The following is a 23,959-nucleotide window of genomic DNA, read 5'->3' as shown; positions in this document are numbered from 1 at the left end:
TGAATAATAATTAAAATCACACTGGCAAAGGCTCCTGGGTGGCTCAGTCCACTGATTTCCGCTCAGGTCATGATTTTGTGGTTTTGGACTCACTGGGCTCTGTGTTGACGGCTCAGAGCCTGGAGCCTGCTATGGATTCTGTGTCTTCATCTCTCTCTGTCCCTAACCCACTCGCACTCTGTCTCTCTCTCAAAAATAAATTAACAATAAAAAAAATTTTTTTTAATCACACTGGCAACCACAATGGTTTTCCTCTACCTAAACAGAACATCTGAGTTTTTTAAGTTCATCCATCATTTTATGCTTTCGAACCTTTCTTTCTATTCTACCTATAGTGACTATATATTGTGTTCAATCACTAGCATCCAATGCTCTCCTTCTAATTTCAACCAGTTATATAATTGGAACTAAGTTCCTGATCATTCTCTTGTGTCATGTAGCCATCCTAGGTGCTGGCAGATTTTCACAATGAATACATCTCCCTCAGAGCTTTCTCAATCAGGACATAGTTGAGTGCTCAATAAATGCTAGTTGCAATTATTATTAATACCTGACAACATCTATTCTTTGGTTTCTAATATTTAAAGCCAGGAAGAGAATACATACATACCGTCCTGAGAAAATGGGCACCATATAGTCACTTGGCAGATTTTCCTTCTCCTCCCCAGAGAGAAGGCTTTTCTTGGCTCTCTTTGCTTGGGGGCTCAACTTGGATGAATAATCTTCTAACATCAGACTGGAATCTGTAAGTCTGAAACAAAATCCCTAATATTAGATAATAACCAAAAATTGCACTGAAAATATTCAAAACGCTTACAAAGCAAAGTTTTAACTTGGAGAGAGGTTCCACAGAATCCTAGATTTCTAATGTTATAATATCTTTTATCTTTAGAACTCAAGTGGAGTGAGAAAGTCCTCAAATAATGAACTCTATATAGACACAAGATAAAAATAGATCTATGGTTAATTTCATAGCTTTCTCCCCCTTAAAGTTTCAAGGGAAAACAGTAGTGTTTTTGTAATAGATCCAAATACCCTTTGCTGCTAACATTCAAAATTTAGGCAATCTATAAACAAAGTTTCATCCAAATCCTTTCAGGGGACTGACAAAATGCAAAATGTTCTAGATAGGGATCCTTTCTCCCTTCCCCACCAAACCATTTTGATGGAGGACTCCTGGGTTTTACTTTGAGGCTTTTATGTAGGGTAGACAGACTCCTCTATTAGAAGGAACACTGAGTTCATCAAACAATACTTAATATATTTTATACGAACACATAGTATTGAGCAACTCAGACAATTACAGTGGTGAAATAAAGAAGTTTGGTCAGTTCTGTTGTATACGAAAATGTGCCCATGCACACTGGTGCAAATGTGCATTTAGAGGTAGACAGTGCTCTAACAAACAAAAAAATGTATTAGCCTCGTAGAAAACATGAGAGAAGAGGTTGCACCCAGAGAAAAGGATTGCTAAAACTAAAAGTAAAATCTTTAGGAGCACCTGGCTCAGTCCGTTGACGATATGACTACAGATCAGGTCACGATCTCACAGTTTATGAGTTTGAGCCCCATGTCAGGCTCTGAGCTGTCAGCACAGAGCCTGGAGCCTGCTTCAGATTTTGTGTCGCCCTCTCTCTCTGCTCCTCCCCCACATGCGCTCTCTCTCTCTTTCAAAAATAAATGTATGGAACCACAAAAGACCCCAAATAACCAAAGTAATATTGAAGAAGAAAACCAAAACAGGAGGTATCACCATCCCAGACTTTAGCCTCCACTACAAAGCTGTCATCATCAAGACAGTATGGTATTGGCACAAAAACAGACACATAGACCAATGGAATAGAATAGAGAACTCAGAATTGGACCCACAAATGTATGGCCAACTAATCTTTGACAAAGCGGGAAAGAGTATCCAAAGGGAAAAAGACAGCCTCTTTAACAGATGGTGCTGGGAGAACTGAACAACAACATGCAGAAGAATGAAACTAGATCATTTTCTCACGCCATACACAAAAATAAACTCAAAATGGATAAAGGACCTGAATGTGAGACAAGAAACCATCAAAACCCTAGAAGAGAAAGCAGTAAAAAAACCTCCTTGACCTCAACTGCAGCAATTTCTTACTTGACACATCCTCAAAGGCAAGGGAATCAAGAGAAAAAATGAACTACTGGGACCTCATCAAGATAAAAAGCTTCTGCACAGCAAAGGAAACAATCCATAAAATTAATAGGCAACTGATGGAATGGGAAAAGATAGTTGCAAATGACATATCAGATAAAGGGCTAGTATCCAAAATCTATAAGGAACTCACCAAACTCCACACCCAAAAAACAAATAATCCAGTGAAGAAATGAGCAGAAGACATGAACAGACACTTCTCCAAAGAGGACGTCCAGATGGCCAATAGACACATGAAACGATGCTCAGTGTCCCTCCTCATCAGGGAAATACAAATCAAAACCACACTGAGATACCACCTCACACCAGTCAGAGTGGCTAAAATGAACAAATCAGGAGACTCTAGATGCGGGCAAGGATGTGGAGACATGGGCACCCTCCTACACTGTTGGTGGGAATGTAAACTGGTGTAGCCCCTCTGGAAAACTGTGTGGAGGTTCCTCAAAAAAGTAACAATAGAACTCCCCTAGGACCCAGCAATAGCTCTGCTAGGAATTTACCCGAGGGATACAGGAGTGCTGATGCATAGGGGCACATGTACCCCAATGTTCATAGCAGCACTCTCAACAATAGCCAAAACATGGAAAGAGCCTAAGTGTCCATCAACTGATGAATGAATCAAGAAGATATGGTATATTTATATGATGGAATACTACTACATGGCAATGAGAAAGAATGAAATCTGGCCATGTGTAGCAACATGGATGGACCTTGAGGGTGTTATGCTGAGCGAAATAAGTCAGGCAGAGAAAGACAGATACCATATGTTTGCACATACAGGTGGATTAGGAGGAAGCTAATGGAGGACCATGAGGGAGAAGAAGGGGAAAAATAGTTGGGGACAGGGAAGGAGGCAAACCATGAGAGACTCTTGAATGCTGAGAACAAACTGAAGGCTGATGGTGGTGGGGCAGTGGGGAAGGGGGGTGATGGGCATGGAGGAGGGCACTTTTGGGATAAGCACTGGGTGTTATATTGAAACCAACTTGACAATAAACTATTTAAGAAAAATAAATAATAAATTTAAAATAATAAATTTAAAAAATTAATAAAACATTAAAATAAATAAAAGTACAATTTTTATGTAGCTTTTGAATGACATGAAATGGATTTTCATTCAAATATATAAAGTGGGCATAAATTTCAGGAGCTCAGTGACTCTCTTAAATTAATTCATGGATTCATGTTAAAAGCCCCTGATCTCCATTGTAATGAAAGAGGTCCACAATATGGACCTCTACCAGAACTGTCTGTACTATCCTTATAATTTGAAATGATTCTAAAATAAAACGTTAATACTAAAAAGTCTCCTTGTCCCCAGAAAATTTGGGGGAAAAGTGACACATGCATGTGATGTGGCATGGGAAGAGTAAGCTGCCCAGTTGAAACAGAAAAACTTTCCAAGCCATCCAAACCTGACCTTTGATCAATCTTTAAGAAGTATTAGGAAAAGCAAAGAGATGACCTAAATCAGAGCAGAAGACAGGCCAAATGCATACATAGTGCAAAATGAACACATAATAATGCAAGTAAATCTATCTTCTGCTAAACAAGTAGCTAGGGCTTCTAGAAAGTACAGGGGTGGGTGCAGTGGCCCTGGGCCTGGGGGTACAGGGTGGGCTACTGTCTTTGATCCCCAGGCTGGAGTGGCAAACTTCTTCCTCTCCCACTAACTAGCTCCTCCCCTAGGGTGAATATCTATGTCCTAGTCTATGATCAGCATTAAAATTAAAGGTTAGAACTTTGAATTCAAGCTTGTGGATTGGTTACCAATTGGACGGCTGAGTGAAATTTGTTCCTGGCTGCCTGTTCCAGGCAGTAGCAAAATGACTACATTCTATACCCCCAGAAGATTACAAAGTACAGGCTGTGCTAATACAGGTCTAAGTTTAAAGTGGTATTTTCTTTCTCCTCTTTGATTTGTTACCATGCAAAATAAAATTAATTTTGGAGTTTAAGAGTTACCTTTTTTCCTACTTATACAATATTTGCATTTTTTCATATTACTCTTGCTTTTCTTTAAAAAAAATTTTTTTTAATGTTTTTTTATTTTTGAGAGAGACAGACAAAGCATGAGCAGGGGAGGGGCAGAGAGAGAGAGGGAGGCACAGAATCTAAAGCAGGCTCCAGGCTCCCAAGCTATTAGCAGAGAGCCCAATGTGGGGCTTGAACTCCTGAGCCATGAGATCATGACCTGAGCCAAATTCAGACGCTCAACCAACTGAGCCACCCAGGTGCTCCAACACTTGCTTTGCTATTTTTGCTCTTTTTTACTTTCATTCTGTCTATAGTCATTCTTATGAGCTCATATTATCAACATTTATCTGCATAAAAATGGCCATGATTTGTCATTCTTTTTGTTGTTCCTTTTTTTCTGTCATTTTCTTTTTAAGATAATTTTTTTTAAAGTAGGCTTCATGCCCAGCACTGAGCCCAACATGGGGCTTGAACTTATGATCTTGAAATCAAGACCTGAGTTGAGATCAAGAGTTGGATGCTTAACTGACTGAGCCACCCAGGTGCCCCTAAGATAAATCTTTTAAATGATGCACTTATCATGTTATTTGGAAAAAAAAAACTTCACAGAAAGCATTATGATGTTTTGTATTATATAGTATTATTTAGAAAATTCAGGGGCACCTGGGTGGCTCAGTCAGCTAAGTGTCTGGCTCTTGATTTCAGCTCAGATCATGATTTCATGGTTGTGAGATGGAGCCCCATGTGGGGCTTAGCACAGAGCTTGCTTGAAATTATCTTTCTCTGCTCCTACCCACTCATGCTTGTTCTCTCTGTCTCTGTCTCTGTCTCTCTCTCTCTCTCAAAATAAATAAACATAAAAAAAGAAAATCCCAAGTATTTAGAAAAAATTTTTGTTATGTTCTTTAAAGTTTTTTCAAGCCTTTGAATACTAATTTTACAAAAGCATGTGAAGGATTAGACGTTAAAATACTATAGCAACAGACTATTTAGCAATAATTCATTTATTGAAGATAGCAAACAAAACTAAATGAGAGAAACACCAAACTTTAAGAAACTGACTATGTAGGGGCACCTAGGTGGCTCAGTCAGTTAAGCGTCCGACTTCGGCTCAGGTCACGATCTCACAGTTCGTGAGTTCGAGCCCCACGTCGGGCTCTGTGCTGACAGCCCAGAGCCTGGAGCCTGCTTCAGATTCTATGTCTCCCTCTCTCTCTGCCCCTTCCCCACTTGTGCTCTGTCTCTCTCTGTCTCTCAAAAATAAATTACAAAAAAGAAAGAAAGAAAGAAAGAAAGAAAGAAAGAAAGAAAGAAAGAAAGAAACTGACTATGTAATAATCAGTCCAATTAGTCATTTGAAGAAAAACCATCAATAGTCTATTTTGTTATGATTCATGAACATTGAAGTCTAATATCTTACTCTATTGAATTTTAAAGCTGAATGATTTTAGTCCCTCATCATCAGGGAACTGCAGATCAAAACCGCACTGAGATACCACCTCACGTCAGTCAGAGTGGCTAAAATGAGCAAATCAGGAGACTCTAGATGCTGGTGAGGATGTGGAGAAACGGGCACCCCCCTACACTGTTGGTGGGAATGTAAACTGGTGTAGCCCCTCTGGAAAACTGTGTGGAGGTTCCTCAAAAAATTAAAAACAGAACTCCCCTATGACCCAGCAATAACACTGCTAGGAATTTACCCAACAGACATAGGAGTGCTGATGCATAGGGGCACATGTACCCCAATGTTCATAGCAGCACTCTCAACAATAGCCAAAACATGGAAAGAGCCTAAGTGTCCATCAACAGACGAATAGATCAAGAAGATGTGGTTTATCTATATGATGGAATACTACATGGCAATGAGAAAGAATGAAATCTGGCCATGTGTAGCAACATGGATGGAAGTTGAGGGTGTTATGCTGAGCGAAATAAGTCAGGCAGAGAAAGACAGATAACATATGTTTTCACTTATAGGTGGATTAGGAGAAACTTAAAGGAGGACCATGGGGGAGGAGAAGCGGAAAAACAGTTGGGGAGAGGGAGGGAGGCAAACCATGAGAGACTCTTGAATACTGAGAACAAACTGAGGGCTGATGGGGGTGGCAGGGAAGAAAAGGGGGGTGATGGGCATGGAGGAGGGCACCTGTGGGGATGAGCACTGGGTGTTATATGGAAACCAATTTGACAATAAACTATGAAAGAAACAAAATAAAGCTGAATGATTTTAGAGGAGAATAATAGTTTAAGTATAATATGTAAAATTTTAATTTCTTTGAATTTAAATCAAAAGATGAAGTAAGGTTTCAGAAACTTCTTGGGCTTTTAGTTGTATCGCAATGTTGAAAATAATCCTCTATCTTACAAGTCCACTTCTGAGTAGACATTAAACTTGATATGCATGGATCTATTTGGGTGTTTTTTAACTATTAAACCTGCAATGAATGTTCTTTATGTACTCAGCTTAAATCATGAAGCTTTCTGAATTTCCATTTATGAAGGCAATGAAATTATGCAAGAGTTAAGGATTGATTTGTGTGTGCACACATGCATGCATGCATGCATCTATAACTGTGTCTAGAACACATACTTTTGCACTCTGCTACTAATTGGGGTATGTCCTCTGTTAATATGCCTAAAGGTAACAGAAATTTAAAGAAATATCATGGTGTGTATGGCATCATCACATCTACAACCAGCAATACCAAAGAGAAGGGATGTAGCCAAGTGGGAAATATTACAGGAACTCAGAAAGAGGCTTAGACCTCTTTCCAATCAATTCAAATTCAAATACTGAACAACAACAAAAGAAAACATTCTGCTATTAAAACTTCATAATTATACCTTACAGTAAAAAAAAAGAACAAAACCACTTAAGGACCCTAGAACTGATAGAGATCTCAAGGATATTTATAAGAGGCTCCTCATTTTATATATTTGGAAGACACAGAGTGTCTTTGTAACTTTTCTGTGTTCACACAGCAAATTGGTAGCTGAAAAAGGACTAAGGATAGCACCCATTTAGGTCAGGTGCTTACCACTATACCAGTGGTCTCTAACTTTTCTGACTAAGTACTCCCAATCCAAAAATATTGGGGGCATGCCACTTATACATGTTTATTTATAAGCTCAATGCATATACTGCTATATAAATAGTCTCACTCTATGAAACTTTCAATCAATAGAAACATTTTATTTTATTTTTTTTTAAATATTTTTATTTATTTCTAGGAGAGAGAGAGAGACAGCGTGAGCAGGGGAGGGTCAGAGAGAGAGGGAGATACAGACTCTGAAACAGGCTCCAGGCTCTGAGCTGGCAGTCAGCACAGAGCCCGACACGGGGCTCGAACCCACGAACCGTGAGATCATGACCTAAGCGAAAGTCGGACGCTCAACCGACTAAGCCACCCAGGCGCCCCAATAGAAACATTTTAAAGACCAAATTTGATGTTTTTGAAAAAAATAGTAGTACTAATATTTCTTCCTATGCTTCCTTGGTTTGCCTTTGTGGATACCCCACTTTGGAAACCATAATACCATATCACACCACCTGTAATGACTCCCATTGTGATTTGCTATTCCTTCATTTATTCATAGATTATGAAATCATCACAGTTCAGTTGAAACTATAGCATTAAAAAACTTGTTAGATTTTACATGAAGTAAAGTTCCTTAAAGTTATGTTTGTAATCATTATGTAATTTGGAGAAACTGTCTTAGTTACCCAGGATGAGTAACTTCAGTCATACTTACATTAAGTAGGGTTCTGCTTACTGGCTATAGTACCTTCTGAAAATGTGATAACCTATTGGCATGCTTTAGAAAAATGATGGACTATAGGCATTGTCTTTTGTTGACACTGCTCCCAAACCCCACTTCACCCATCCCTATTTGCTCAGGCTATACTGCATTATTACTTTGGCTATCCTTCCCACAGCCTATGACCACCCACAGACAGGGATAGGCTATAATCTTTGTATCCATACTCCATCCACTTTGTATCCATACTGTGCCTGATAATGTTCAATAATTGTATCCATACTGTGCCTGATAATGTTCAATAAATGTTTATTGAATGAAGTGAAATCATTCATCCTTCTCTAATTATGCCCTAGCTCAGTGACTTTCAACCTTGGCTTCACACCAGAATCTGCTGAGGAGTTATTAAAAGTGACCAATGCAGAGGTAGGGTTTCTAGTATGGTGGAGGGAGTACTTCAGCAGTTACTCTCCCCAAAAAGCAATGATAAAAGTAGATATAAGTGTCAAAAAAAAAAAAAAACCCATTCAGGGCTCTGAAAATTAACCAAAGGCATATACTACACTGAGAAGTAGTTATTCATAAAAAAGCCACTGAACTTCAGGTATGAACAATGGAAGTATGGCACTTGGCTTAGCCCTCTCTCCTCCCCTTTCCTTAGCTCAGTTTATAAGGTAGTTTTACCACAGTAGAAAAAGGAATGACAATCAGAATGTTCATTGTCAGAGGGGGCTGACTTCATTTGGAGCAGAGCATGAGAAAACCCCATATCCAGAAGCATTGTGGGAAACACTAGCAATCTAAATAGGAAGGGAAGACCAGCAACTCGGTTTGCCATAGGTTCCAATCATGGTTGGAACAAGTAGCAGACTGGCAGATCAGCCAGCAATTTAATAGGAAGATCTGGACTTACTGGCACTTCATCAAGATAAAAAGCTTCTGCACTGCCAAGGAAACAATCAACAAAACTAAAAGGCAACCAACGGAATGGGAAAAGATAGTTGCAAATGACATATCAGATAAAGGGCTAGGATCCAAAATCTATAAGGAACTCAACCAAACTCCACACCCGAAAAAAATAATCCAGTGAAGAACTGGGCAGAAGACATGAATAGACACTTTTCCAAAGAAGACATCCAGATGGCCAACAGACACATGAAACAATGTTCAACATCACTCATCATCAGGGAAATACAAAACCACACTGAGATACCACCTCACACCAATCAGAGTGACTAAAATGAGCAAATCAGGAGACTATAGATGCAGGAAAGGATGTGGAGAAACGGGCACCCTTTTACACTGTTGGGAATACAAAACGGTGCAGCCCCTCTGGAAAACAATGTGGAGTTTCCTCAAAAAATGAAAAATAGAACTCCCCTATGACCCAGAAATAGCACTGCTAGGAATTTACCCAAGGGACACAGGAGTGCTGATACACAGGGGCACATGTACCCCAATGTTCATAGCAGCACTCTCAACAATAGCCAAATCATGGAAAGAGCCTAAATGTCCATCATCTGACAAATGGATCAAGAAGATGTGGTTTATATATACAATAGAATACTACTTGGCAATGAGAAAGAATGAAATCTGGCTATTTGCAGCAACATGGATGGAACTAGAGGGTATTATGCTAAGTGAAATAAGTCAGTCAGAGAAAGACAGATACCATATGTTCCCACTCATATATGAATCTTGAGAAACTTAACAGAAGACCATGGGGAGGGGAAAGGGGAAAAAAGGCTATAGAGAGGGAAGGAGGCAAATCATAAAAGGCTGAGAACAAACTGAGGGTTGATGAGGGGTGGGAGAGAGGGAAAAGTGTGATGGGCATTGAGGAGGGCACTTGTTGAGATGAGCACTGGGTGTTGTATGGAAACCAATTTTACAATAAACTATATTAAAAAAATAATAGGAAGATCTGGGAAATACGACTACCACAGGGAGCCTTCAATATTTCTCCATCTGCCTGCATAGAAAAAACTGGAGAGGATGCAAGCTATCCACACATCATTGGCTGACTAAGCCTGTGTTCATGTGCAGAGGACAGATAAGAGAATCTAGAAGTAAGCAAACCAGGATGTACATATTCAAAAGTTACCTGAACTTCAAAGAATTTTTTATTTTTTTTTAATGTTTATTTTATTTTTGAGAGAAAGAGAGAGACAGAGAGAGCACGAATAGGGAAGGGCAGAGAGAGAGGGAGACACAGAATCTGAAGCAGGCTCCAGGGTCTGAGCTGTCAGCACAGAGCCTGATGTGGGACTTGAACTCACAAACTGTGATATCATGACCTGAGCTGAAGTTGGACGCTTAACCGAGTAAGCCACCCAGGTGCTTCAAAAGTTACTTGAACTTTGAGCACAATATCTGACTACTAATTTACTGGTCAGTAATATATGCAAACACAAGATGATCCCTATGAATTTAGGTGTAGAAAAAAAAAAAAAGCCTGAGTGGGGCCATTAGCAGTCATACAGTGCTGGTAAACAGATTCTATAAGTGCATTTAGACAAGCTATTAAACAAAACCAAAACACAATGGCAGCACATTCAAGAGAAAATTCAGAATCCAGAATTGTGACAATATATTTTCTAAAATGTCCAATTCTCAACAACAACAAAAATTATGAAATATGCCAAGAAAGAGGAAACTGTGATCCACACCAACAGAATAAAGCAGTAAATAAAAACTGTCTCTGGGTGCACTCTGATGTTGGTTTTAACAAAGACTTCAAAGCAGCAATTATAAATATGTTCAAAGACTAATAAAGGAAACCATGCTTAAATAATTAAAGGAAGGTATTATGACAACGACTCAAAAAAGAGAGAATGTCAACAAAGAGAAATTATAAAATAGGATCAAGTTTGAAAGCATAATAACTCAAATGAAAAATTTATTCAAGGGATTCCTGGGTGGCTCAGTCGGTTAATCATCTGATTCTTAACTTTGGCTCAGGTCATGATCTCACAGATCATGAGTTTGAGCCCCATGTCGGGCTCCTCATTGACAGTGCAAAGCCTGCTTGGGATTCTCCTCTCCATCTCTCTCTGCCCCATTCCCTCTCTCTCTCTCTTTCTCTCTCTCTCTCAATAAATAAATAAAGCTTAAAAATAAAGAAAAAGATAGGTAAATAAATAGACAATAAATTGTTAAAGGGACTCAAAAGAGATTTTAGATAGAAGAAAAAAGAATCAGTGAACTTGAAGATAAAAATTATCCAATCTAAAAAACAGAAAAATAAAAGAATGAGGAAAACTTTTAATATCTTCAGAGATCTATGAGACAACATCAAACATACCAGTATATGAGTAACAACAATATTGTAAAGAAGAGAGATAGAGAAAGGGTAGGAAAATATATTTTAGAAAATAATGGCTTAAAACTCTACAAATTTGATGAAAACTATTACTGTATGGATCCAAGGTGCTCAACAAACCTAAGTAAGGTACACAGAAAGAGATACAAACTAGATAAATCATAGTCAAACTGGGGAAAGCCAAAGCTAGAGAGAAATCTTGAAAGTAGCAAGAGTACAATGATTAATCACATACAGGAGAAAAATATATTAATGGTTGACTTTTCATCATAAACAAGGCATCCCAGAAGGCATTGATATGATCTATTTAAATTCTGAGAAAAAGTTAATATCTATATCCAGGGGCATCTGGGTGGCTCAGTCAATTGAGCATCCCACTTCGGCTCAGGTCAAGATCTCACAGTTTGTGAGTTCAAGCTCCAGATTGGGCTTGCTGTTGTCAACCTGTCAGCACAGAATCTGCTTTGGATCCTCTGTCCCCCTCCTTTCGCCTCTCCCCAACTTGCGCTCTCTTGTTTTTCTATATCCAGAAAAACAAAAGCAAAAATAAACTATTAGGTCTATACCTAATTAAAAAGCTTTTGCATTGTAAAGGAAACCATCAACAAAACAAAAGGCAACCTTTTGAATAGAAGATATTTGCAAATGATATATCCAGTAAGGGATTAATATCTAAAATATGTAAAGAACTTAAACAACTCAACATTTTTTTTTTAATTTTTTTTTAATGTTTTATTTATTTCTAGGCGAGAGAGAGAGACAGCGTGAGCAAGGGAGGGTCAGAGAGACAGGGAGATATAGACTCTGAAATAGGCTCCAGGCTCTGAGCTGGCAGTCAGCACAGAGCCCGATGCGGGGCTCGAACCCACGAACCGTGAGATCATGACCTAAGCGAAAGTCGGACGCTTAACCGACTAAGCCACCCAGGCGCCCCATACAACTCAACATTTAAAAAATGATTAAATTTGGCACAGGATCTGAATAGACATTTTTTCCAATAGGACATGCAGATGGCTCAACAGATGTTGAGCATGAAAAGATTCTTAACATCATTAACCATAAAGGAAATGCAAGTCAAAACCACAAGATTATTGCCTTATACCTATCAGAATGGCTGGAATCAAAAAGACAAGAAATAACAAGTGTTGATGAGGATATGGAGAAAAAAGAATCTTTGTACATTGTTGGTGGGAATGTAAATTGGTACAGCCACTGTGGAAAACAGTATAGAGACTCCTCAAAAAGTTAAAAATAGAAATACCATATAATTCAGTAATCCCACTATTGGGTATTTAACCTCAACAAAATGAAAACACTAATTCAAAAAGATATATGCACCCCTATGTTTACTGTAGTATTATTTACAATAGCCAAGATAAGATGGAAGTAACCCAAGTGTCCACTGATAGGTGGATAGGTTAAAAAAATGTGAATGGAATATTAATCAGCCATGGAAAAGGATAAGATCTTGCCGTTTACAACAACATGGATACACTTAGAGGGTATTATGCTAAGTGAAATAAGTCAGACAAAGACAAATACCATGTGATTTCATTTTATATGGAATCTAAAAAAGCAAAACAAATAAAAAGCCAAAACTGACCTGTAAACAAATATAAGAAACAATCTGATGGTTGGCAGAGGGAAGGCAGGGAGGAGGATGGGCAACATGGCTGAATGGGACTGGGAGATACAGGTTTCCCATTATGGACTGAATAAGTCATGGATGGAGATGAAAGGTATACCATGGGGAATATAATTAAAAGTATTGTAACAGTGTCATATGATACCAAACGGTAGCTACATTTGTGGTGAACAGAGCATGACAGTATAGACTTGTTGAATCACCATGATGTACACCTGAAACTAATGTAGCGCTGGGTGTCAACTATATTTCAACGAAAAAAATTCTATATCTAATAAGACTATCACTCAAAACTGAAGGCAGAGTGAAGACATTCCCAGACAAATGAAAACTGAGAGAATTCATTGCTAGCAGACCTGCCTTACAAAGTGCTAAAGCAAATCCCTTGCGTTTAAAGGAAATGACATCAGATAGTAATTTAAATACATACACACACACTCTCTTTCTTCTTCTTTTTTTTAATGCTTATTTTTGAGAGAGAGAGACAGAGTGTGAGTGGGGGAGGGGCGGAGAGAGAGAGGGAGACACAGAATCTGAAACAGGCTCCAGGCTCTGAGCTGTCAGCACAAAGCCTGATGTGGGGCCCGAACCCACGAACCATGAGATATGACCTAAGCTGCAGTTGGACACTTAACCAACTGAGCCACCCAGGTGTCCCCCCCATACTCTTCTTTGTGAAGAGCATCACAAAGTAAATATTTGGATAAATATATATGCATATATATATTTCCATTCACTTCAATACTTTGAAAGACATAGATTCCTTAAAGCAATAGTTATCATACTGCATTGTTGGGTTTATAATATTAATTTTAATATATGTGACAACTGTACAAAGGAAAGGGGAGGATGGGGCGCCTGGGTGGCTTAGTCGGTTAAGTGTCCGACTTTCGCTTAGGTCATGATCTCTCGGTTCGTGGGTTCTAGCCCCGCTTCGGGCTCTGTGCTGACTGCCAGCTCGGAGCCTGGAGCCTGTTTCAGAGTCTGTGACTCCCTCTCTCTCTGACCCTCCCCTGCTCACACTGTCTCTCTCTCTCTCCTAGAAATTAAAAAAAAAAAAAATGCTTTAAAGGAAAGGGGAGGAAATAAAACTATATTGAAGCTTCTATGTTCTACCAGTATTAAATTAGTATAAATCTGAAGTAGAACATGATAAATTAATATGTATATTATAATTCCATAAGCAATATCTTTAAAAAAGAACAAAAATGTAGTTAAGAAACAAGAAAATTAAGTGGTACACTAAAAATGACTATAACATAAAACAGGGCAATAAAAGAGAAAACCATGAACAAAGGATATGAAATATACAGAGGAAATGAAATATACAGAAAAAAACCCAAAAGTAGCAAACATAACACCAACCATATTAGTAATTTTATTAAATGTGAAGGGATTAAAAACTCCAAGGAATGGCAGATGTTTTCAGAACAGGGATTTTTAAATATCCAATTGTTGCTGCTACAAAAACCACATTACATATTTAAAGACACTTAGTAGAGCATGGGACCCCTGACCTCAGGGTTGTTAAGTCTGAGCCCCACGTGGGGTATAGTACTTCTTTGATAAAGAAGTATAAGAATTCTATATTAAAAATGACAAAACATTATTATGATAAGTGAAAAAAGATCTGAATAAATAAATATTCCATGTTCATGGACTGAAAGATGTCATTAAGATGGCACATTTTCCAAAACTGTTCTACAGTTTCAACATGATTCTTACCAAAATCCCAGCAGATTTTTTTCTTTGTAGAAGCTGACAAGGTGATCTTAAAATTTATACAGAAATATGAAGGAACACACAGGCAAAAGATTTTTTATAAAAGGCAAACTAAGTCTGAAGACTTACATTTAGCAATTTAAAATTTTCTGTAAGCAACAGTAATTAAGCCCATGTGATGCTGGTATTAGGATAGGCAGAGAGATCATGGAACAGAATGGAGAGAAACAAACATTTTTATTTTGATTAATTGATTAATTTTATGATTAATTCATTTTTGATAAAGGTGCTAAGGAATTACTTTTTTTTTTTTAAATGTTTTATTTATTTCTAGGAGAGAGAGAGAGAGACACAGCATGAGCAGGGGAGGGTCAGAGAGAGAGGGAGTCACAGACTCTGAAACAGGCTCCAGGCTCCGAGCTGGCAGTCAGCACAGAGCCCGATGTGGGGCTCGAACCCACGAACTGCGAGATCATGACCTAAGCGAAAGTCGNGGAGAGAGAGAGAGAGACACAGCATGAGCAGGGGAGGGTCAGAGAGAGAGGGAGTCACAGACTCTGAAACAGGCTCCAGGCTCCGAGCTGGCAGTCAGCACAGAGCCCGATGTGGGGCTCGAACCCACGAACTGCGAGATCATGACCTAAGCGAAAGTCGGACGCTTAACCGACTAAGCCACCCAGGCGCCCCTAAAGGTGCTAAGGAATTAAAGGGGGAAAGAAAATCTTTCCAACAAATGGTGCTGGACCAATTGTATATCCATGTGTGAAAGGATGAACTTAGAACTTTACTCAATATCACACACATAACTTAAAAATGGATCAAATTTCTTTTGCTTTTTCTCTTATTTATAAAAAAATTTTAACCTTTATTTATTTTTGAGAGACAAAAAGAGACAGGGTACAAGTGAGGGAGGAGCAGAGAGAGAGGGAGACACAGAATCTGAACAGGCCCCAGGCTCTGAGCTGTCAGCACAGAGCCTGATGCAGGACTTGAACCCACGACCCATGAGATCATGACCTGAACTGAAGTCAGACACTTAACCAAGTAAGCCACCCAGATACCCCCCCAAAATGGATTAAATTTCTACATGTAAAAGTGAAAATTATAAAACTCTTAGAAGAGAAATTCTTTATGATATTGATGTTAACCAAAGAGCTCTTAAAGATAAGACCATAAGCATGATTCAAAAAGAAAAAAAAGGAATGAATTGACTTCATCAAAATTGAAAATTTCTAGCCTTTGAAAGATACTGTTAAGAGAATGAAAGGAATAAGAGAAAATATTTTGAAATATATATTTTTATGTAAAATATTCAAATAACTCTGACAACTCAATAATAAGCAGAAAAATCCATTTTAAAAATAAGCAAAAGAATCAATGATGAGTACCCTGGGGTGTCTGAAATCAAGGATTTTGATTAAACCCTATAAGGGATACAGAAATGCTGATGAATAGGAGCACATGTACCCCAATGTTCATAGCAGCATTCTCTACAATAGCTAAAACATGGAAAGAGCCTAAGTGTCCGTCAACAGACGAATGGATCAATAAGATGTGGTTTATCTATACCATGGAATACTACATGGCAATGAGAAACAATGACATCTGGCCATGTGTAGCAACATGGATGGACCTTGAGGGTGTTATGCTGAGCGAAATAAGTCAGGCAGAGAAGGACAAATATCATATGTTTGCACGTATAGGAGGATTAGGAGGAACTTAACTGAGGAACAAGGGGGAGAAGAAGGGGGGAAATGGTGGGGGAAAGGGAGAGAGGCAAACCATGAGAGACTCTTGAATGCTGACCAAAACTGAGGACTGATGGATGTGGGGGGAAGGGGGGTGGGCATGGAGGAGGGCACTTGTGGGGATGAGCACTGGGTGTTATGTGGAAACTAATTTGACAATAAACTATTTGTTATATATATATATATATATATAAAATAAAAATAAAATAAAAATTAAAAAAATAAAAAATAAATTAAAAAATAAAAAGTAAATAAAAAAAATAAAGTCTGAAAAAAATTAAGCAAAAGAAAAAAATAAGCAAAAGATTTGAAAAGGCTTGTCACCAAAGAAGATATAAAAATGGCTAATGAGCATATAAAAAGATGATCAACATCATTAGTCGTTAAGTAAGTGCAAATTAAAACCAAAATGAGACCCCACTACATGCCCACAAGAATGGCTATAATAAATAAGACAGAAAGTAACTAATGTGGATAAACTGGAATTCTCAAACATGGCTATGGGAAGGTAAAACAGCACAGTTGCTTCAGAAAACAATTGAATAGTTTCTCATAAAGTTAAACATAAACTTAGCATGCAGGTGATATTATAGAAGGTACTGGAGAAAGGTAACTTCAAAAATAGCCTTTCAAACTGTGTTATATGTAATAGTACCATGGAAATTTTCACAGGTTTATTTTTTAACTTTCCTTAACAACTTGATTTATTCAACAGATTCTATAAACATATTTATTCAGATTCTACTGTGTGCAAAATACCGTGCCTGACTGGGGTGGGAGAGAGATTGAAGAGAAATTATAGGGGAATAAATGCTACCAGGCCTGACGTGTTGTATAATGTCAATCAAGGAAGAAAGCACAAAAGGACCAAAGAAAGGCAGGCAGATAAGCAGAAATAGTGCAAACAAAGGTTGAATTCACAGGGTTGAGAGACAGTTTCTGTCTGGGGTTATCAGGGAATCCTTTGTGGAAGAGCTAGACATTGAACGATGGGTGGGTCATCCTAGGATGACACACTGGTAGGTGCAAAAGCTTAAAAGTAAAAGTTTGATTTTTATTGCTGACTTATGTATATGTCATTGTTAGACTCTACTGAGTGGTCACAAAATAACTGAACTCACTTTTATTATTACAACAATTTTCCTTTAAAACTGCATTTTCATACATATTTAAAACCTATTCCCCTTGCATATAAACAAAATGGTCAGCTGTTTACCAGAGGAAAGGAAGAGGCAGTGGTTTTAGTGAACTATGGGTCGTCCTTCTCAGCTGTCTTTGCTCAGCTAGTCAGCCACTCCTGGGGGCTTCTGGTATCTGAAGCCCCATCTCTTTCATCTTCAGGAACCCCTGGAGGGTTAGGAATAAGTACTTGAAGTTTGCAGTCTCTTTTTTCATTTCTACTTTTCCGTCAGCCACATATCTTCCTCTTGCAAAACTTGAAAGACAATACTTTCTTTGGGGTTTTATGAAAAGGTTGCTTTGGATCTACTTTTGATTTAGAGCAGCTTCGTTCTATGATCCTCCTTTGATATGGGTATCATGTCAGGCTCAACACTTTCTACTGACCTTTCATTTCTCCTGTTTCCCAATCCCAACACTTATGGAGGTTTCAGGAGAACGTCAAAGTTAGTAGACAAGCAGGAGACTTTGAGTCCTTTCTTTTTTGATAACACTGCAGAAAAGGCTTCTTATAAGATATAAGCATGAATTTAGTTAGATTAACATCACTCTTGAAATTTACGGACATGTAGCATCACAATAAATAAACATCCTTGATTTTTTGTTTGGTTTTGAATTATTTACCTTACACTTGTCTTTTTTTGCCTTCTCCATTTCACTCTCTCAGCCATGAAAATATTTCATTTTTAGTTTTAAAAAAATGTTTAGTTATTTAAATAGGAATATAGCCACAATTTTTTCTTCTATTTATTGCTTTGTTCTTTCTACTATTTAAGTTTCCATTGATAATTAACATTTTATCTTCCTTTTGGTAATTTTCCACAGCTAATGTATAGACATGAGCTAAAAGCAAATACCATGGGGGTTTGAACCACTTCTCAACATGAATGTAGAACAGTCATGTGTTCTAGAAAAGGTGAATGAGCAAAACACTGAGAGATTTAAATCTTTTGTGGTCCTTCTCTATATATACCCTTCAATTTTTATCCATTTCTGACTATTTTAGAAATTAACCCAGATTATGGCCTATTTTTAAGCAGAAGTGAAAGGGTTTACTTCATATTTCCTAGATATTATGTAATGCAGGATATTTGCAGGAGATGCCTTATAAAGTCTCCATCTGTGAACTGAAAATTGTCCGGGGTTTTAAAATTTTAGTCTTATTATTTACAAGGCAGCCCAGAAATCCACATCCCAACCCACTTTGAAGATGGCCACTGTGGTTGCATGGAAGTTAACCCCCTCCTTTGAGGTGTCCTTGCTTTCTCTTGTTTCATCTAGAAAGACTGCTGTGGAAAAGGTCAAGCCTGTTGCAAGGGCTCCCATGGGCCTCCAGAGTTCGGAGATCTCTGTGGGGAAGCTCAGTTACACCCTACTGCCCAGCTAGCCAGGAACAGAGCTAACATTTCACATTGGAGTCTGGGAGGTACCACTCTGCCCCTCTTCCACCTTTGGCTGACCCATTCTATTCCTACTCTATTAAAGCACATGCCTTCCTTCTCGCAGGGTGGTTCACCTGTCTGTGGCAGATGAATGCCTTTCTGGAGATATCTTGTATCATCTAAACTTGAATTTAACCTGCAAGAGAGCCCAGCAAATAATGGTTTTGAGTAATAGGGTGAAGCACAGGAGTAGAAAATGAATCACATTTTACCTGGCCTCAGTGTAAGTACCTGTGAAAGGAAGAGCTTGAGTTATATGAGCTTTTGGTCTCTTCCTGCTTGACCATTCCACAGTTCCGTGGTCTACAAACTGCTGATATGAAAGCTGGTATTACCAGGAGTGACAGTCCCACTTCTCTCTATGCAAACAAGCCACACAGTTACAGCAGTAGGTACAAGAGAGTGACATATGGCGAAGGTTATGGGATTCAGGGAGTCAGAACATAATTCAGTTGCCTTTTAAAGAAGTAATTGGCAGGGCACCTGGCTGGTTCAGTCAGCAGAGCAAGTGACTCTTGATCTTGGGGTTGTAAGTTTAAGTCCCATGCTGGGTGTAGAGATTACTTTAAAGTAAAGTCTTTTTTTTTTTTTTTTAAAGAAGTAATTGGCAATAAACTTGCCTATTTCTGGGGAAAAAAGGTATCTGGCTTTTCTGCTTTCATTAGATTTTTCTCTGATCTTTCTTGTCATATGGAAAGTAATGTAAGTCGTCATTTTCTGAGTACTTAAATTCTGGATGACAAATCCCAGAGCATTGTATTGACTTTTTAAATTTTTTTTTTAATGTTTTTTATTTATTTCTAGGAGAGAGAGAGAGAGACAGCGTGAGCAGAGGAGGGTCAGAGAGAGAGGGAGTCACAGACTGAAACAGGCTCCAGGCTCCGAGCTGGCAGTCAGCACAGGGCCCGACGCGGGGCTCGAACCCGTGAACCGCGAGATCATGACCTAAGCGAAAGTCGGACGCTTAACCGACTAAGCCACCCAGGCGCCCCTGTATTGACTTTTTAAATCCGGAAACTGTGGTGCTTTTTCCTTATATACAATAAGCTTTTATTTAGAGAAGAGGCTATAAGACTATTTCTAGAGGAGAAAGGATAAAAGTATGCAACCTGAATATATCAGTGGCTTTCCAAACAAACTTCATTCCCCGTAACTATCTATGGTTCAATTGTGTTTTTTTTTTAAATTTTTTTAACGTTTATTTATTTTTGAGAGACAGAGCACACAGCATGAGCGGGGGAGGGGCAGACAGAGAGGGAGACACAGAGTCTGAAGCAGGCTCCAGGCTCTGAACTGTCAGCACAGAGCCTGACACGGGGCTTAAACCCACAGACTGTGAGATCATGACTTGAGCTAAAGTTGTACGCTTAACCAACTGAGCCACCCAGGTGCCCCCCCTCAATTGGTTTTTTAATTCAGATTCGGCTGCTTGAATCTACAGGTGGATTCAAATCCCCATATAACTATAGTTGTTTCAGGTGTTTTTCCTATTAAGTACTATAAAAAGCACTAACAGTGGAACAATATACCTCTTTGTATCTTGGGGGAATGAAGAATAGCATATGGTTGTACCATCATTATACTGCCTAAAGAGATCTCAGAAAATTCATTGTATAGAAAATCTACATGGCTCTTTTTGCAGCCTCAAAACTATTTGACCATAGGAGCTGAAAAGCTCTGCGATAAATCTGGTAGAAGTAAGAATTCAGCAATAACTAATAAATCCAAAAATATGTTCACCATATCCTTTCTGATTGGCCATCTGCCCCTGCCTGGGCTTATACAGCACTGGCCTCCTACCTGGGTGACCTGTTTCTGCTCATGCACCAGTCTGTTCCCCACAGAGCAACCACAGTGCTCCTGTTACAACTTAAGTCAGATCATGTCATTCCTCAGCTCAAAAATTTGACAAGACTCCCTCTCTCTAATTCAGACTAAAAAATTCTTACAATGGCTCACAAGGCCCTTATATGGTTGGCCATGCCCCGTCTATTACCCTTCCAGTATCCTCACCTACTCTTTCCCTCACTCCTCCATTCCCTCAATAGCCTCAATGCTGTTCCTTGCTGAAAGGCCTTGCAGTGGCTGTTCCTGATGCCTGGTGTAGCTTTCCCCCAGATAATTCCCTGTGCTACTTCATCTGCTGCTACTACACCTTTGCTCAGCTATCACCTTCCGTAGGAGGTCTGACTACTCTATTTAAAATTCTAACCTGCACCCCCACCCCACATATCGGATCCCTCTTAGCCTACTCAATTTTTTTATTGCCTCCATAACATCTATTGCCTTCTAGCGTGATATAAAATTCAAGGTCTTTTTGATTATATTTATTGTTTATGGCCTGTCTCTCCATGCTAGGACGTATCCTCCATGAGGGCAGGAATCTTTGTCAGTTTTGTTCAGTGATCTATCCCAAGCACCTAGAGCAGTACTTAGCACACAGGAACCATTCAATAAATATTTAGTGAATGAATGAACAATACCTAAATCTCAGTGACTGTCGCTGTGTGCCAGTTCTTACGCCAAATACATATGTGATTATTTCTTTTAGACTTCCCAACATGAGGGACAAACATTTTCCCCATTTTACAGATGAAGAAACTGAGAGGTTAACTAGCTTAGCTGAACTCACAAGCCTAACTCCAAGTAAGTATAGGCCTGTTTGACCCCAAAGACTATCCACTTTGCATTATAACATCTGGAAATGAATATGTAGAAAATGGATACTAATCTGATGCCAGTAGCTGAGGTGAAGACATAGAAATGTCCACAAAGTAGTAGATTTCTTGGGTAACGTCTTTTGAAATCACACCAGGGTGGGAAATGGAGCAAGTTTTCAGGTCCCCCTCAGTCCTGCTGTAATCAAACCTGCCAATAAAAATAGGGGCTTCTGTGTTCTATTCTGTACATTGGTATCTTCTGTCTGAATTGGAATTGTTTTGAGCATTAGCGTATTCTTTGCAAACTATAGTAGTTTCAAAAGAGGTTATTACCTGGGTAACAACCGAGGGAAGTTGATCGATATGACATGAGTGTAGGTAAGGGCACAATTTAAAGTTAGGCAGAGGGATGCCTGGGTGGCTCCGTTGGTTAAGTGCCAGACTTCAGTTCAGGTCATGATCTCATGGTTCATGGGTTTGAGCCTGCTTCAGGTGCTGTGCTAACAGCTTAGTGCCTGGGGCCTGCCTTGAGTTCTGTCTCTGTCTCTCCCTGCCCCTCCCCCTCCAAAACAAATAAATATTAAAAATGTTTTTAAATAACAAAATTTTTTAAAAATGAAGTTAGGCAGAGTATCCCAGACAAGTTACTCATGCCTCAGTTTCCTCATCCCCACACTGGTGTCTTCTACAGTCCCTTGTGAGTCACTAAGGCTGATTCTAAGTGGTAAGTTAGAGTCTGTGAGGTTCCAGGTTGGGCATTTGTAAATGCTCCTAGGATGGATTGTTCCCTACTCTGAATCTTGTTATCGTGGTGCTCAATGGCTTCTCTAGAAGGAGGGCAAATAAAAGGAAACATAATGAAAAACTATATATTGCTCCTTCAAGAAATATCTGCTGGCTATGAGGTCAAGGGGAGTTGGCTGATTGCAACTGTCACTGGGTACCCATGGAAAGGGTGGGGGGGCTTAGGGTACAATGGGGTTAAAATCATTGTTCTATCACTTCTTAGCATAAGGGAGAAAGGTTATTTAATCTATTTGGGCTCTATTTTTATTTTTTTATTTATTTTATTTATTTATTTTGACAGAGAGAGAGAAAAGAACAGGGGTGGGGCAGAGAGAGAGGGAGGGAGAAAATCCCAAGCAGGCTCCCCACTCTCAACACAGAACCTGACATAGGGCTTGATCCTATGAACTATGAGATCATGATCTGAGCCAAAACCAAGAGACCCATGTTCAACCAAATGAGCCACCCAGGCACCCCAAATTTTCTCAAATTTTAAACGGGGATAATAGGGGTTCCTGGGTGGCTCAGTCGGTTAAGCGTCTGACTTCAGCTCAGGTCATGATCTCATGGTTCATGGGTTCGAGCCCCGCATTGGGCTCTGTGCTGACAGCTAGCTCAGAGCCTGGAGCCTCTTTCAGATTCTGTGTCTCCCTCTCTTTCTGACTCTCCCCTGCACGCGCTCTCTCTCTCTCTCTCTCTCTCAGAAATAAATAAAACATTAAAAAAAAATTTTTAAATAAATAAAATGGGGATAATTTCTACTTCTCAGGGTTATTGTAAAGATACAGTAGTATAGAGGATACTGTGCTAAATTGGATCTTATGGGTTGAAATTCAACTGTTTAGAATCAAGAAATTCAATTTCTACCATTACCATAGGGTTGAGGGACAACTCTAAATCCATCCATCATCCAAGAACTATGCTGTGTTGTCTCTGCTTTTTGAAAGTTATTCATTCCTATCAAGTGTAACAAAATATTTCATTTATTATTTCCATCTTAATGTGTGATCCAGCTTACTGAAAAGAAAGGTACCACGATTTCCATAGTATCACATTCTGTAAACATCTGCCTTACTTCATCCTAACTTCATGTAATATTAGCATTAGGAAAGGGATCCTCAGGCCACACACTGGGTTGTCTGATGTTTATATTCACACTTTCTAGTGCAATGGTTCTGACCTTTGTTGAGTCACAGTGTTCTCTGGGAATCTGATGAAAACTACAATTTTTCTCAGCAAAAACAAATCCCAACTGTGCCCAATTTTGCACATAATTTCAGATCAACCAAGACCCTGTTGAAATCTATTCAAGGACAAAGGTTAAGAACCCTTACCTAATGGGAGTTATGAGTACCACTTCTCTTTTAATCGCTGATAGTATTTGTGGATTACTAGCATAAAACAAAAATCTTGTGTCACTTTGTCTTTCTGAATTACTTTAATTTAGGGGTTTTTTTTTTCATTGTGACTAAGAATAAAGGCATTTATAATAAGCCTTTCAGGACTTATTTTATAACTCTTGGCTTACAATTCAATT

General features: G+C 38.9%; 1 protein-coding gene across 1 annotated transcript in view; it reads right to left on the bottom strand.

The window, feature by feature from the left end:
- MYOM1 (myomesin 1) overlaps positions 1 to 23,959 on the bottom strand; it is a 168,414-nt gene that overhangs the window by 111,116 nt on the left and 33,339 nt on the right. Inside the window, exon 5 of the mRNA XM_039243209.1 lies at positions 611 to 751. Within this exon, the coding sequence (XP_039099140.1) occupies positions 611 to 751 (141 nt within the window). The remainder of the gene's footprint in view (positions 1 to 610; positions 752 to 23,959) is intronic.

This window comes from Hyaena hyaena, unplaced genomic scaffold (genome assembly GCF_003009895.1).
Source record: "Hyaena hyaena isolate Hyena2069 unplaced genomic scaffold, ASM300989v1 scaffold_222, whole genome shotgun sequence".
Lineage (NCBI taxonomy): Eukaryota > Metazoa > Chordata > Mammalia > Carnivora > Hyaenidae > Hyaena > Hyaena hyaena.
The sequence above is the reverse complement of the archived record's forward strand: the minus strand, read 5'-3'. Positions and strand labels throughout refer to the sequence as shown.